This window comes from Leguminivora glycinivorella, chromosome 2, assembly GCF_023078275.1.
Source record: "Leguminivora glycinivorella isolate SPB_JAAS2020 chromosome 2, LegGlyc_1.1, whole genome shotgun sequence".
NCBI lineage: Eukaryota > Metazoa > Arthropoda > Insecta > Lepidoptera > Tortricidae > Leguminivora > Leguminivora glycinivorella.
This window is the reverse complement of record NC_062972.1, coordinates 5,647,948-5,662,713: the sequence shown is the minus strand read 5'-3', so window position 1 is coordinate 5,662,713 and position 14,766 is coordinate 5,647,948. Positions and strand designations below refer to the sequence as shown.

Here is a 14,766-nt window from a genome sequence, read left to right as displayed (position 1 = left end):
GAACGGCACGCTTATAGTGACTTTGGTATTTTTATAAGAACAGCATGCACTTACGTCCAGAACAGTGACATTTGGTGCAGTGGAACTGCTGATGATGGTCAGAACCGAACTCCTCAAATTTGAACGGCACGCTTATAGTGACTTTGGTATTTTTATAAGAACAGCATGCACTTTCGTCCAGAACAGTGACATTTGGTGCAGTGGAACTGCTGATGATGGCCAGAACCAAACTCCTCAAATCTGAACGGCACGCTTATAGTGACTTTGCCATTTTTATAAGAACAGCATGCACTTACGTCTAGAACAGTGACATTTGGTACAGTGGAACTGCTGATGATGGTCAGAACCGAACTCCTCAAATCTGAACGGCACGCTTATAGTGACTTTGGTATTTTTTATAAGAACAGCATGCACTTACGTCCAGAACAGTGACATTTGGTGCAGTGGAACTGCTGATGATGGTCAGAACCGAACTCCTCAAATCTGAACGGCACGCTTATAGTGACTTTGGTATTTTTATAAGAACAGCATGCACCTTCGTCCAGAACAGTGACATTTGGTGCAGTGGAACTGCTGATGATGGTCAGAACCGAACTCCTCAAATCTGAACGGCACGCTTATAGTGACTTTGGTATTTTTATAAGAACAGCATGCACTTTCGTCCAGAATAGTGACATTTGGTGCAGTGGAACTGCTGATGATGGCCAGAACCAAACTCCTCAAATCTGAACGGCACGCTTATAGTGACTTTGCCATTTTTATAAGAACAGCATGCACTTACGTCTAGAACAGTGACATTTGGTACAGTGGAACTGCTGATGATGGTCAGAACCGAACTCCTCAAATCTGAACGGCACGCTTATAGTGACTTTGGTATTTTTATAAGAACAGCATGCACTTACGTCTAGAACAGTGACATTTGGTGCAGTGGAACTGCTGATGATGGTCAGAACCGAACTCCTCAAATCTGAACGGCACACTTATAGTGACTTTGGTATTCTTATAAGAACAGCATGCACTTACGTCCAGAACAGTGATATTTGGTGCAGTGGAACTGCTGATGATGGTCAGAACCAAACTCCTCAAATCTGAACGGCACACTTATAGTGACTTTGGTATTCTTATAAGAACAGCATGCACTTACGTCCAGAACAGTGATATTTGGTGCAGTGGAACTGCTGATGATGGTCAGAACCGAACTCCTCAAACCTGAACGGCACACTCATAGTGACTTTGGTATTTTTGTAAGAAAAGCATGCACTTAAGTTCAGAACAGTGACATTTATTTAGTTATGTTTGTTAAGCATATTGAGTTTTCAAGTCAAAGTTTGTCAAGCTTCGATTTCTTATAATCGGATTCATGAGGAATTGAGGAAACTCCTCAAACCTTAACGTTATACGTATATTCATTTGTGTTGCCATCTAATAATTAAAGCATTAAAAGCAGTTTTAAAAAATACCTACACATTTCTACATAATCCAACATTCGCAAGTAGCTTTCACCATAACCCGAAAGGCGACGGTTTTTTTTTCTTAAAAATTATACATATAACATGATTTCACCATAAGACGAAATCGTACAAGAAATTGTATTTTTGACTCTTCCATTGTACTTATTCAGAACGCACCTTAAGTAACATTGCAATATCAAAACGCGTGAAACGGAACGCACCCAAATAGATTTTTCTTCTTGATTCTTAAAAGCTCGGCCACACATGCGTGTTTTGATAGCGTAGGCGGAGCGGTAGCGGAGCGTCAGCGGAGCGCAACGATAGCGGTGCGCCGGATGAATGCTGGCGGTGCGCCCAGCGGACGCCGGCGGAAACTAACGAGTGCGGATTGCGAGCGGAACGCCAGCGTTCCGCCGGCGCACCGCTATCATTGCGCTCCGCTAACGCTACGCTATCAAAACGCTTTATGTGTGGCGGAGGCTTAATTTGAAACTTTTGGGGTGGTGGAAATTGTAATAAACGCAAATTGACTTATTTCTGTGCAATTATGTTCCAGTTGTTTTTATTGCGTTCCTCGCTTTAGTGAGGTGAAAAGTTATGTGTTACACACGGGATGCAAAGTTATTTTAACTCGTGTGTATTGCAACACGCTCTACGCTCAGGATTCTATTTTTGAACTACTCGCTTCGCTCATGATTCTATTTTCGGACCACTCGCTTCGCTCGTGGCACAACCATAGAATCCATTTGCTCACAACTTTGCTCCCTTGTATAACAAATAACTATTGCAATTGGAATTCATCTTCTGCCTCCGGATCCACTTTGAAGTTTTCATATATTTTTTATTTAGTAAGGTCAACTGCACCTACTAAAATATAAAGTACAACTTTGACTGCCTAAAACTGCTATGAACGGTAATTTTAATGACATTTATAATTTCAATGACACATTATCTAGGTTTTATTTCATCTGGCTCTCATCCAAAAATAAAGACTCCGTGTACTTTAAAATACGATTTTTATTTGAGATGGCAGAAATAGTTATAATTACCCCGCCGAGGGGGAATTCCAACTATTGATAATAAGTTTCGTTACGGTGAACTTACACTGGTAAACCGGATATCATGTGGTTTGTCAAAACATAAGGAACCTAACTTAAACACTCATTTTTATGTAGGTCTGTCGGTTTGTGTAAAAAACACTTACAAGATGTCAGCAGGGTAATTAAAACTGGTCTCCTCTCTCGCGGCGCGCGCCACGATGCCTGGAGGCGCGTCTTACGTCCTTCCTATACAAAATGTACTGGGGAGACGTTTTTTGAATTACATTCGGGCGGCGTGGCGGAGACGTCCGTTGCGCGCCGCAAGACATGCGTCTCATGAGTGTGGATGGTCCCTTAGCTCAGTCCTCCGTTTCGCCGAGCGGCCGTATAACAGAATAGAATCCCACGCGACACGCGGCGTGGCTCTAATGTAACCCCGGATTAAGACGTTTAAATATGTTGTGCTCAGATTTTTTTCCAAAAATATTTAGTAGGTAGACACCGTAGACAGATATCAAGAAACTTGTGACGTGATATTTTATTACAGTATAGTAAAGAGTACCTTACTATCGGAACAGTTTATGTAAGGTTAAGTACCTTTTTGTATCGTGTAGGGGTAAAAACTTCGAAACATTTTACTTAAAGTAAGTACCTATATATTATTGTATTTTATGTAGCTTCCTCCTTACTGACAAGGCGAGATAATATTAGCTTAAGTTAGGGATTATATAAATCTTTCATAGAATGTAAACCTCGGGCTGACGATAAGTGAAAGTTCGACTATGGCCAGAAAAGGAGCAGGCCGACCTTCTGGCGGGAATCAGCTGATCGGGTTTGCGCATTGCGCAAATCTAGGGGGCGCGGGTGAGCGAAGGGGAACACGGGGCGGGGGAGGCAGCAGCGCGCAACGAGAGGGTGTGCGGCGGCGCCCGGCCAGTCGCGCTCCCGCGGTCCGCTGCACCAGCCTCCGCGGAGCCGCGTCCCGGGCGCGGTGTCCGCGCGAGCGCCGCGCGAGGCCGAGCGCCCCGACCCGCACTAAGCGCTGCTGTGATACCTCTTTGTACAAACCGGCGAACGGCCATGCGGAAACGAATCTCGATATTCTATCCCTACGCGCGCCGCACCGCTCCACGCGCTAGTTTATGAGAGACGTTGCGCCTGATACATGTACAAAAATGTTCGATATGTCAATTCAAGAAGTGAACGGGAAGGGTCCTAAGAAGAGGAAAAAGTCGTTGGAGCGTATCTGTGATAATGAGGAGCGGCGGGAGCGTTCGGAGCTGAACGCGGGAGACGGCGCGGCGGATGGCGGCAAGAATGGAGCCGTGGACGGCGCGCCGGGGGCCCAGGGCGCCAGGAGCGCGCCGGCGGGCGGCGGCGTGGAGCTGCTGCACTGGCGGGACATGCCGCAGCACCTGCAGTTCAACCCGTACGTGCTGACCGGCTACCGCCCGCTGCAGGGCTGGGCCGGCTGCGTCGGCAGCCTCTTCTACTTTCACAATGAGACCATTAATATACTTACCCATGGTACGTACATTCTTATTTATATTTTTTTGCTCTTAATCTGTAGACCCTTAAAGAAACCTATCATAACCTCTGCGTTCGGCGTCGTCATTGGGCATGACTACATGTAAAATTACTTATGTGTCGACGGAAAGTTTCCAAAATTCTGAAATTTTCACATAGGAAAACTTCGGAAACTTTCCAAACTTTGTATGGACAATTGTATGGATGGAAGCTTTCCATTTCATAAATTTAAATTCGCTTTATTTTTCGTGAAAGTTTCGTGAATTTTTCAAGAAATTTAAGATATTTTTGGAAAGTTTCCGCAACTTGCACATCATTATGTAAAATACATCATTTTGAATTCGTCACTTCGGTTCTAAGATGTTTTATGGATGAGTTATGAGATTCGTTGGTAAAGTTATATAATGGCGTTGAACCTGCCCTTACCCTGTCGTAAACCATAATTTCCGCCAACACGGGTAGATCAAGCCGCGCTCCCTCGGCTAAAAGTGTAGTTGTTGATTTTCGCGCCTCAATCGACAATTGTGAAAAATCGTGATACGAATGCCATTCTTTATTTCTGTTTTGAATTGAACACTAACTGTGCACAAACGACTACCATCGGCAATACTGTTAGCTGTACATTTGTAATCCTTATTACAAGGGCATAAAGTCTACCAATGGTTAGTTAAGAGTGTTGCTGTTAGTACATAGATAATTTACTTTTTGACATGAAACCACAGAATATATAATAGTACAAGTACAGAAGGCCCACTGCTTTGATGTTCACCAAATGCCGCCTTTTTAAATGCCTACAAAATTCTAACAAAGAAACGAGCCGCACGTGCGCAGCGTCGAAGGATAGGGTTGCCTATGGATTAAAACGCATTAATTCTCAGATAAATAGTTATACTATATATTCAAGTCTTGGTTACTTTTTAGGTATATATACAGTATTTATATATTTTTGTTACAGCCTTCAGCATCACAAGCCTTATTGAACTTTTCCGTTGGACTTAATCAATAAGATCAGTGTAGGATTGTCCTATTTTATTCATGATGTCTATTTAACTAAGCATTATTAGCCATTCCACACGTGGTCATCGCATATGAACCTTGAAAAAAACTCGCTACGTAATGTAACAAAAGAAAGTGCGAACGTGCGTTCCGTGAGAACGCGCGCCACCCCTGATTAGGCCGCGAACTCGCGGCCGCCAGCATGTACTTGTAGCGCGGCGATAGAATCGCAGAGTGAGCCGCCCCTGATGAAACGTAAACTGTATACCTAATATTTTCCTAAGGCCCACTTGCACCAACCACTTAACTCAGGGTTAGTGGGCTGTCATCTGTCAAATTCCATATAAAATGGTGGGTTAACCATCGGGTTAACCCTCCATTTTCGTTGGTGCAAGTGGCCCTAAAGGGTTAAATCTGCCAGTTATCTTTACCATTTACAAAACTTTACCATCTAGGGACGAATCTATGGGAAAGAAACTGAAAGCTAAATTACTTGTAGATATGTAATTAAGAATAGTAGCCTAGAAGAGTGCTTAGTCTTAGTTTCTATATTTGCAGTTCGAATTGTTCTTTGATGTAAATGTTTATTGAATGTCGAATAAACATTGCGGATGTAAAATGCTAATTTTGTCACTATGTAGTCTCTGTACGGAAAGTGTGACACAACTCAGATAATACACCAAGCATTCCGCATTGTTTATTTCCATGAAATTGCCAGATAAAATAACACGTGTGGTAAAAGAACGGCAGTGGATGAGTGGAGCAGAGGCCTGCATGCGCGGGAGATAAATAATGGAAATAGGTGAGCTTGGGACTCCCGGCGCGGCGGCTACGGCGCGGCGTAGCGGCTACGAGCTTCGTAGCCGGCTCTACGTGGAATTTATGTCCTAACTTTACAAACTACACACATTATGTCACAATTTGGATTTCTTTCAACCCCTTTTTGCCAAGAGTGGCACTGAAACTTAGTAGTTCATGTGCTCTGCCTACCCCTTTATGGGATACAGGCGTGATTATATGTATGTATGTATGTATTATGTTAAAATGGGGACAATGGGATGAATGAAGATGAATGTTACTAAGAGTTGACACTAGAGATAAGATATTACTTTTAGACATACCTTGCAGCAGGGACTTTCGGGCCAATCGGAGTTTAATAAACGTCAAATATTGTATATTAGGGTGGGTCACTCTAGATTGTATGGAGAAATAAAAAGTATTATATTTTCATTGGGCACAGTTACAAAAACTTGCGAACTGATGCCAATAAACAGTATTTCAAATTATTTTGCAATTTACCTACATTGCAAGTAATTCAACTATTCACGTCTTTAGTTCAAAAGTCAGTGAATATACTATTGTTTACGAAATGGTTGCGAAAAATACATAGGTATATACAAATATACATTACTAGCTTTTGCCCGCGGCTGCGCTCGCGTTAGAAAGAGACAAAAAATAGCCTATGTCACTTTTCATCCCTTGAACTATCTCCACTTAACCCTTAAATGCAAGATTTTTTCTTTTAACGAGAAATTAATAAATGAATGATAGACAATAGTTTTCTGACTCTAAAAAATAAATAAAAAAGTCTTGCTTATCTTTAGGCTAGTTTATTTCAAAATATATGCATTGTAGCTAAATGGCAAGTATAGCAACAATATGCATTTAAGGGTTAAAAAATCACGACAATTCGTCGCTTCGTTTTGCCGTGAAGGACGGACAAACAAACAGACACACACACTTCCCCATTTATAAATTTTATAATATTAAATTAAGTAAGTATGGATTGTCATGTCCCTAAGAGAACAATATTAGCAGAGTAAAAACTACTTCCAAAGAATATAATACAGTTAAAATATAAAAGTTGTTTAATGCACTTCCTCTGTAAGGAAAAGTTATAACCAACGTCAGATATAAAGAGTAGCCATCAAACCAAAAATCACGACTGTTTTCAGAGATCAGAGAGTTTCAAGAGTTCAGAAAATAGGTCAAATGTGGGTTCGGCCTATGATTTATGGTCTCCTAATTCCGGACATGAATAAACATCCGCTGTCGACATTCGTCGTCTTAATGTCCGTATGGGCATTATCTTTACGACTTTTTAACCATCGCCTTGTTTGTTTGGGTTTTAATGACAATTGGTTTAAGCCATTAGTATGATAATAAAATTAAAGGTAAAGGCTCTCTTGACACATCTAAAAACGAATGACGAAAATTTTATTTAATCCTCAAGAGTCCAAAGTAATTTTACACAAATTTTAACTTGATGTCCTAAGCAGGCTGATAGAATTGACCTTTTCGAATCATAAGTGTGTATTAACTGATGGACCTGCGGGCGTAGCACACTAGTTGGGTAAACTTTATCACATCGGTGCGAAAAGGACGGCCTCAAGTTATTATATCGTTTATCATGCGATCATGCTTTTCTGCCTGATTTATTATTTTGTCTGCCTGTTTTATTTGGTTTTATAGTTAGAGTTTTCCTCATGTTGATATGGTGCCTTGATACCCTCGCAACGCTCAAGATTCTACTTTTCAAATCACTCGCTACGCTTGTGTGTAATAGTTTCTTTCGCTTGTTCGGGTATCAACATTGACACGTGCGGTTAAAGAACAACATTGCCCCCTTGTAAAACAAATAACTATAAGGTACCTACTGCTATAAAACTTTAAGTTCTCGCGCTTTGTACACATATTTAACGTCACTTACAGGTCAAACGCCATTAATTAACATTATTTCACCTTTTTTCCAACGTTTCGGCCAATAGGTAGCTACTGCTGCTGTCAATTTATAACAAAAATGTATAACGTGTAAGTACTTTCTTGCAAGATAATTTGAGGATTATATTTTAATTATACATTTTATAAACTGATACCATTCGATACTAATACTATAAAACAGTAGTCTGTAGAATGGCTATTTTATCTATCGGGTCGTTCCATTCCACTTTTATAGCTCAGCAGGTCAAACGGCGCAGAAGTTAAAAGGGTGCGACAGGCGAACCCGTTCGGATCGTCTGGCCCAATTCTGTTACGCTAATATATTCCTACTTTCCTACCTTAAGGCATAGACATAAACGAATAAATAATATCTACTAATGTAGTTTCTTTGGAAACATTTTTTATTTTTTACTCTACTCATTGTTTACTTTACAATTACCTAAGTGACGAATAAAATACAATTCATTCTCATAACAATTTATACAATTCACTTTTTCAACGATAACTTAAATATTATTCTTGTTTATGTATCGTAATACAAGGTGTTGTACAATATTTTTACCATTTATTTCCATTTCTAAACAGGCCATTGTGTTTATTTTATTATTAGGCACATAATATCGACGAGCAATCTTGCATAACAAGTGCATGACACGAGATATAACAGTAAATTTTTCTAGTAAACGCATAACAATAAAATTGCATCAAATCACTGGTTTGCAGGCTTTACCCAACACGCTCCGATCAGTCTCGATTACATGCATTACCCGATGATTGGCAGTAACGAGCCGCAATCGACCGAGATTGCAATTGCAGCCATTACTCCTATATCACGGCGACACGTCTACTACTTCAGACTTCACTTTTCAGGTTTTACTTATCTTCCCTCATTTTCGCTCGTCAAATATCTGAAAGAGAAAGTTGTATTCAAACCGAGATAGAAGAAACAAATGAAATGGTGGGCATTCAACATGTGATTGCATTGTTTGAGCAACTGTCCAGGCCCACGTTTTTCACATAGTTCGTCATTTATGAATGTTTCTCACGCGTCTGTTTCTTGTAGCAATTATTTTGTTTTGTTTCAGCTTACCTGTTGATATATCGTCGGGTTGAGTAGTTAAGTGGGCGTAATAATGGGGTGGTGGCTAGTAATATTTGGGGTATGCATTAATTCTCACTCCGTCATGTGTTTTATGGCCTCACGTTGTTAAAGTACAACTTTTATTTTAAAGTAATCTTCATTATGATGTGTATACTTATAACAAGGTAAATTAACAACGCCATTTCATTAATGACTTAAAAGCTTTCTAACTAATCAGTTAAAATAGTGTTTTCTAGCTAAATAAATAGTAAAACCAGGTTAAAGGTGTTTACTATTCATTTTTTTTGTTAGACAAAATCGAATGCTACCTACTCGTGTTTTTTAATTATTTACCAATTAAGATTCATGCTCGTATTGGAATAACTGGAAAAATATAATTTTCACCTCACTAGCTCAGAAAGGACTTTTTTATTCTTTAAAAACAGATAGCAAAATCGCATTTTATCCACAAGAGTGCAAAGAATATTTGAAATCCGAACGTGTCATTAGTTACTTTTTTAAATATAATTTCTTGTAAAGGCATGTCCCAGACGGGACAATTTTCTCCCTGTGCTAAATTGTCTTAACAAATCATGTGATGTGAACGTAAAAATAATTTCATATCGAATTGTATCCGACTAAAAACACTAAATTCAAACAATTTTATAACATGATTTTACCATAAAACACTTGAAATCGTACAAAAAATTGTATTTTTGACTTTTCCACTGTACTTATTCAGAACGCACCTTAAGTAACATTGTAATCTCAAAACGCGTGAAACGGAACCAGGGACCGGCCCGCTATCCCTTATACGGGGTTTTGTATGGGTATTTCGTTAGGCTTAACTTACCATACCCTTTTGACGCGATACCCTTTCATTTTGCTTTTAAAGCCCTAACGAAAGCGCTTACCTAAAATAGCCCAATACCCTTTCAAAACCCTTATCATCGGCTCAGCCTAACGCCATAAGGGTAAGCCTTATATTGGGTTTTATTTGCTTTCCCTTATAGCATATCGTGCGAGTTTAAATCCTGTACCACGCTCATAAAGCACACATTACAACGAAATAACATACGATCGTTACCTACGGCGGCACTGTGTGTGATATTTGCGCGTTTCTGTTTGATGGAAACGGCTGTAGATAAAATAAGGTTCAATTTTCAATACCAAATACTTATAGTTATGATAGGCTCCTTCTTTGCTCAGGTGTAACACAGGCAAACGCTGCTTTTTAGGGTTCCGTAGTCAACTAGGAACCCTTATAGTTTCGCCATGTCTGTCTGTCCGTCCGTCCGCCCGTCCGCGGATAATCTCAGTAACCGTTAGCACTAGAAAGCTGAAATTTGGTCCCAATATGTATATCAATCACGCCAACAGAGTGTAAAAATAAAAAATGGAAAAAAAAATTATTAGGGTACCCCCCCTACATGTAAAATGGGGGCTGATAATATTTTTCATTCCAACCCCAACGTGTGATATATTGTTGGATAGGTATTTAAGAATGAATAAAGGGTTTACTAAGATTGCTTTTTGATAATATTAATATTTTCGGAAATAATCGCTCCTAAAGGAAAAAAGTACGCCCCCCCTAACTTTTGAACCACAAGTTTAAAAAATATGAAAAAAATCACAAAAGTAGAACTTTGTAAAGACTTTCTAGGAAAATTGTTTTGAACTTGATAGGTTCAGTAGTTTTTGAGAAACATATGGAAAACTTCGGAACCCTACACTGAGCGTGGCCCGACACGCTCTTGGCCGGTTTTTTTTGTCGGACTTGTCTTGATGAGTACCCGAAGTCTAGCTGATGCTGAACCCTGGCTGCACCTAGGGGAACTCGGGTTTAGTGTAATACAGGCAAACGCTGTTTTCGTCATCGGACTTGTCTTGATGAGTACTCGAGTGAGCAGTACCCGAAGTCCAGCTGATGCTGAACCCTGGCTGCACCTAGGGGAACTCGGGTTTAGTGTAACACAGGCAAACGCTGGTTTCGACATCGGACTTGTCTTGATGAGTACTCTAGTGAGCAGTACCCGAAGTCCAGCTGATGCTGAACCCTGGATGCACCTAGGGGAACTCGGGTTTAGTGTAACACAGGCAAACGCTGTTTTCGTCATCGGACTTGTCTTGATGAGTACTCGAGTGAGCAGTACCCGAATTCCAGCTGATGCTGAACCTTGGCTGCACCTAGGGGAACTCGGGTTTAGTGAAACACAGGCAAACGCTGTTTTCGTCAGCGGACTTGTCTTGATGAGTACTCGAGTGAGCAGTACCCGAAGTCCAGCTGATGCTGAACCCTGGCTGCATCTAGGGGAACTCGGGTTTAGTGTAACACAGGCAAACGCTGTTTTCGTCATCGGACTTGTCTTGATGAGTACTCGAGTGAGCAGTACCCAAATTCCAGCTGATGCTGAACCCTGGCTGCACCTATGGGAACTCGGGTTTAGTGTAACACAGGCAAACGCTGTTTTCGTCATCGGACTTGTCTTGATGAGTACTCGAGTGAGCAGTACCCGAAGTCCAGTTGATGCTGAACCCTGGCTGCACCTAGGGGAAATCGGGTTTAGTGTAACACAGGCAAACGCTGTTTTCGTCATTGGACTTGTCTTAATGAGTATTTGGGTGAGCTGTACCCAAGATAGAGCTGATGCTGAAACCTGGCTGTACCTAGGGGAACTCGGGTTTGGTGTAACATAGGCAAACTCTGTTTGCGTCATCGGACTTGTCTTGACGAGGACTTGGGTGCGCAATAGCCAAGACAGCGTTGTAGCTGAGCCCTGGCGGTATCTAGGGCAACTCTGGTTTCGGTGCATTATAATATAGAAATATTTCATGCAATGTCAAGTTAGGCATAAAACATAACTGAACAAAAATCCTACCAGAAGTGAATATTAACATCAAGTAGTTAGAACAAATTTATTAATTTGCCATACATAAAACACTTTATTTATGTCTAAAAAAATACGTATGTATATCCATTTGAATATCAAAATTAAGTACAGTCGATTTCACTAATAGTAACACAGGGGAGAATACTGGAGTTCCAAGCGTCCATAGACTGCGGTAACTATTTACTATCAGACGGGCTGTATGCTTGATTGCCACCAGAAAAGTATTTCTGTTTCAAACGATCTTCATAGAATTCACAACAATCAACAGAAATAGTTTGACAGATTCTATGGTACTACTCAACTCAACTAAGTACCAGTCATAAAGACGAGTCTAAGATATTTCACACGAAACATACTATGAACAGAAAACAGCGTTTATTTATATTGCACCGAACCTGAGTTCCCCTAGGTACCACCAGGTCTCAGCTACAGCAGTGGCTTGGGTACTGCGCACCCAAGTCCTCATAAAGGCAGGGCCTATAACGGAAACCGGGTTTGTCTATGTTGCACCAAACCTAAGTTCCCCTAGTTACAGCCAGAGTTCAATATCAGCTTTACCAGTACTCATCAAGACAAGTCCGCTGACAAAAACAGCGTTTACCTATGTTGCACGAAACCCGAGTTCCCCTAGGAATAGCCAGGGTTCAGCATCAGCTCTACTTTGGTTACTGCTCACTCAAGTACTCATCAAGACAAATCCGATGACGAAAACAGCGTTTGCCTATGTTGCACGAAACCCGAGTTCCCCTAGGAATAGCCAGGGTTCAGCATCAACTCTACCCTGGTTACTGCTCACTCAAGTACTCATCAAAACAAGTCCGATGACGAAAACAGCGCTTGCCTATGTTACACCAAACCCGCGTTCCCCTGGGAAAAGCCAGGGTTCAGCATCAGCTCTACCTTGGTTACTGCTCACTCAAGTACTCATCAAGACAAGTCCGATGACGAAAACAGCGTTTGCCTATGTTGCACGAAACCCGAGTTCCCTTAGGAATAGCCAGGGTTCAGCATCAGCTCTACCTTGGTTACTGCTCACTCAAGTACTCATCAAGACAAGTCCGATGACGAAAACAGCGCTTGCCTATGTTACTCCAAACCCGCGTTCCCCTAGGAATAGCCAGGGTTCAGCATCAGCTCTACCTTGGTTACTGCTCACACAAGTACTCACCAAGACAAGTCCGGTGAAGAAAATAGCGCTTGCCTATGTTACTCCAAACCCGCGTTCCCCTGGGAAAAGCCAGGGTTCAGCATCAGCTCTACCTTGGTTACTGCTCACTCCAGTTAATTGTAATTGTGTTGTGTTAATTGTAATGTTTTCGGAGATAATATCTATTCGTTTATTAGCGACACCAATAAACGAATAGATATTATCTCCGAAAACATTTCGCAAACCAAGACAGTTAAAGGCTGTCAAACGTAAAAAGGTCCTTCGGGTATTTTCAATAACAATAGAATGCAATAAGAGGGAAAGCTTGGTAAACAATTTCCGTTATCTGCGGCAAATATGTACCCGAGCACCCGCCGTGACCAGGGGCACGATCCTGTTTTAAAACATTATCCTGCCTTGATATTGATTTGATATTCGTCCGAGAATTTCTTGGAACTGTATGGTACTTTCGGTGCTAGTCGCTTTTGCGGTGATGGAAAACATCGTGAGGAAACCAGACCCAATAAGCCCTAGTTAGAAGGTCAGATGGCAGTCGCTTTTGTAAAACTAGAATCTACGCCAAATCTTGGCATAAGTTGTCAAAGCGGACCCTAGGCTCCTATGAGCCGTAGCAAATCGGGATAACGCAAGGAGGATGATGAATATGATGATCATTCGTCCTAGAAAACTGTGCTGACAATAAACCATGTAAAACAATTATTATTATAGAATAGCAGAAAAATATTTAAGGGGCAGGGAAATGGGGGACATGACAATTCATGGATGAGGTAAATTCTCCATACAAACGCTCTCGACTATTTCCTCCCTGGTTTTTGAAGATAGAGCAGTGATTTTTTCAACACAGATTGTTATTATTTTTATCTGTGTCGGACCGTTTTGATTTTTTTTATATTCTGCTTTTTAAAGATTCTAGAGCCAATCAAAATTTTCCAAAAACGGCCTTTTCCATTGTGGCCCAAAAAAAGTGTGATACTCAAGATTGGTAACATTTAATCAAAAAAGCTAAACGGTCCGACATAGATTATTTCATTGTTATCAGGGGCGGCTCACTCCGCGATCCTTTCGCCGCGCTACAAGTACATGCCGGCGGCCGCGAGTTCGCAGCCCATTCAGTGGCGACGACCTTCGCGCGGCGCAATAGAATTCAATGTCGTCTGCACGCGTGCGGTCCGTTTGTTAATGTAGGTAAGAATTTAGAATGGCGGTGTTTTGTGAACATCAAAGGAGTGAGCCTTCTGTACTTGTACTATTATATATTCTGTGTTGTTATTCAGATTCTCAAATTTCGTTCCGATTGATTAAGTTATGAAGGAGGAAAGAGTCGAGAGCGGAACCTCGATTTTAAAGATTTTTTAGAAATGTCTTTTGACGGAGTTGTTCTTAATGGACAATTTTTTTTCGATAAATCTAGTTAATAACACTTGTATATTTAACTAAAATTCCCAAGTTGAAAGGGGGGGCTCCTTTCCATTTTAGCATTTTTGCTACCGTATCCTCTTAAATCGAATACGAGGCGATTCTTTGAGCTGTAAAGTACATTTTTAAATGAAACCCCACGGAAATCAATTTGTTTCTATTGCTCTTCCTGCAATTTTCCTGACCTAGAGATTTGATATGTATAAACGAGTAGGTATGTAAAGTACCGTCCAATAATACATGGTATCATGTTCGTGTTTTCCCCGTAGAAATATTATATATTTGTAAATGGTTTCTACCTCACTACTTTAGGTAGTCTAGGAGTTAGTACCTCAGGTACCTACAGCTTTTTTAGTAATATCAAGGACTATAGAATTACAATATTACGTAATCTTCCTTGGTAATGCGGTATAACACAACATCTTATTTCCTATTGCGATTAGGTAACTATATTTAATTGCAGTACTCACTCATT

The 14,766-nt window shown here is 40.8% G+C and overlaps 1 protein-coding gene across 1 annotated transcript in view; it reads left to right on the top strand.

Moving 5' to 3' along the window:
• Nucleotides 1–3,458: 3,458 nt before the first annotated feature.
• Nucleotides 3,459–14,766, top strand: part of LOC125242349 (progestin and adipoQ receptor family member 4) — a 91,036-nt gene continuing 79,728 nt past the window's right edge. Inside the window, exon 1 of the mRNA XM_048151122.1 lies at nucleotides 3,459–4,018. Coding sequence (XP_048007079.1) covers nucleotides 3,634–4,018 — 385 coding nt within the window. The 5' untranslated portion in view covers nucleotides 3,459–3,633. The remainder of the gene's footprint in view (nucleotides 4,019–14,766) is intronic.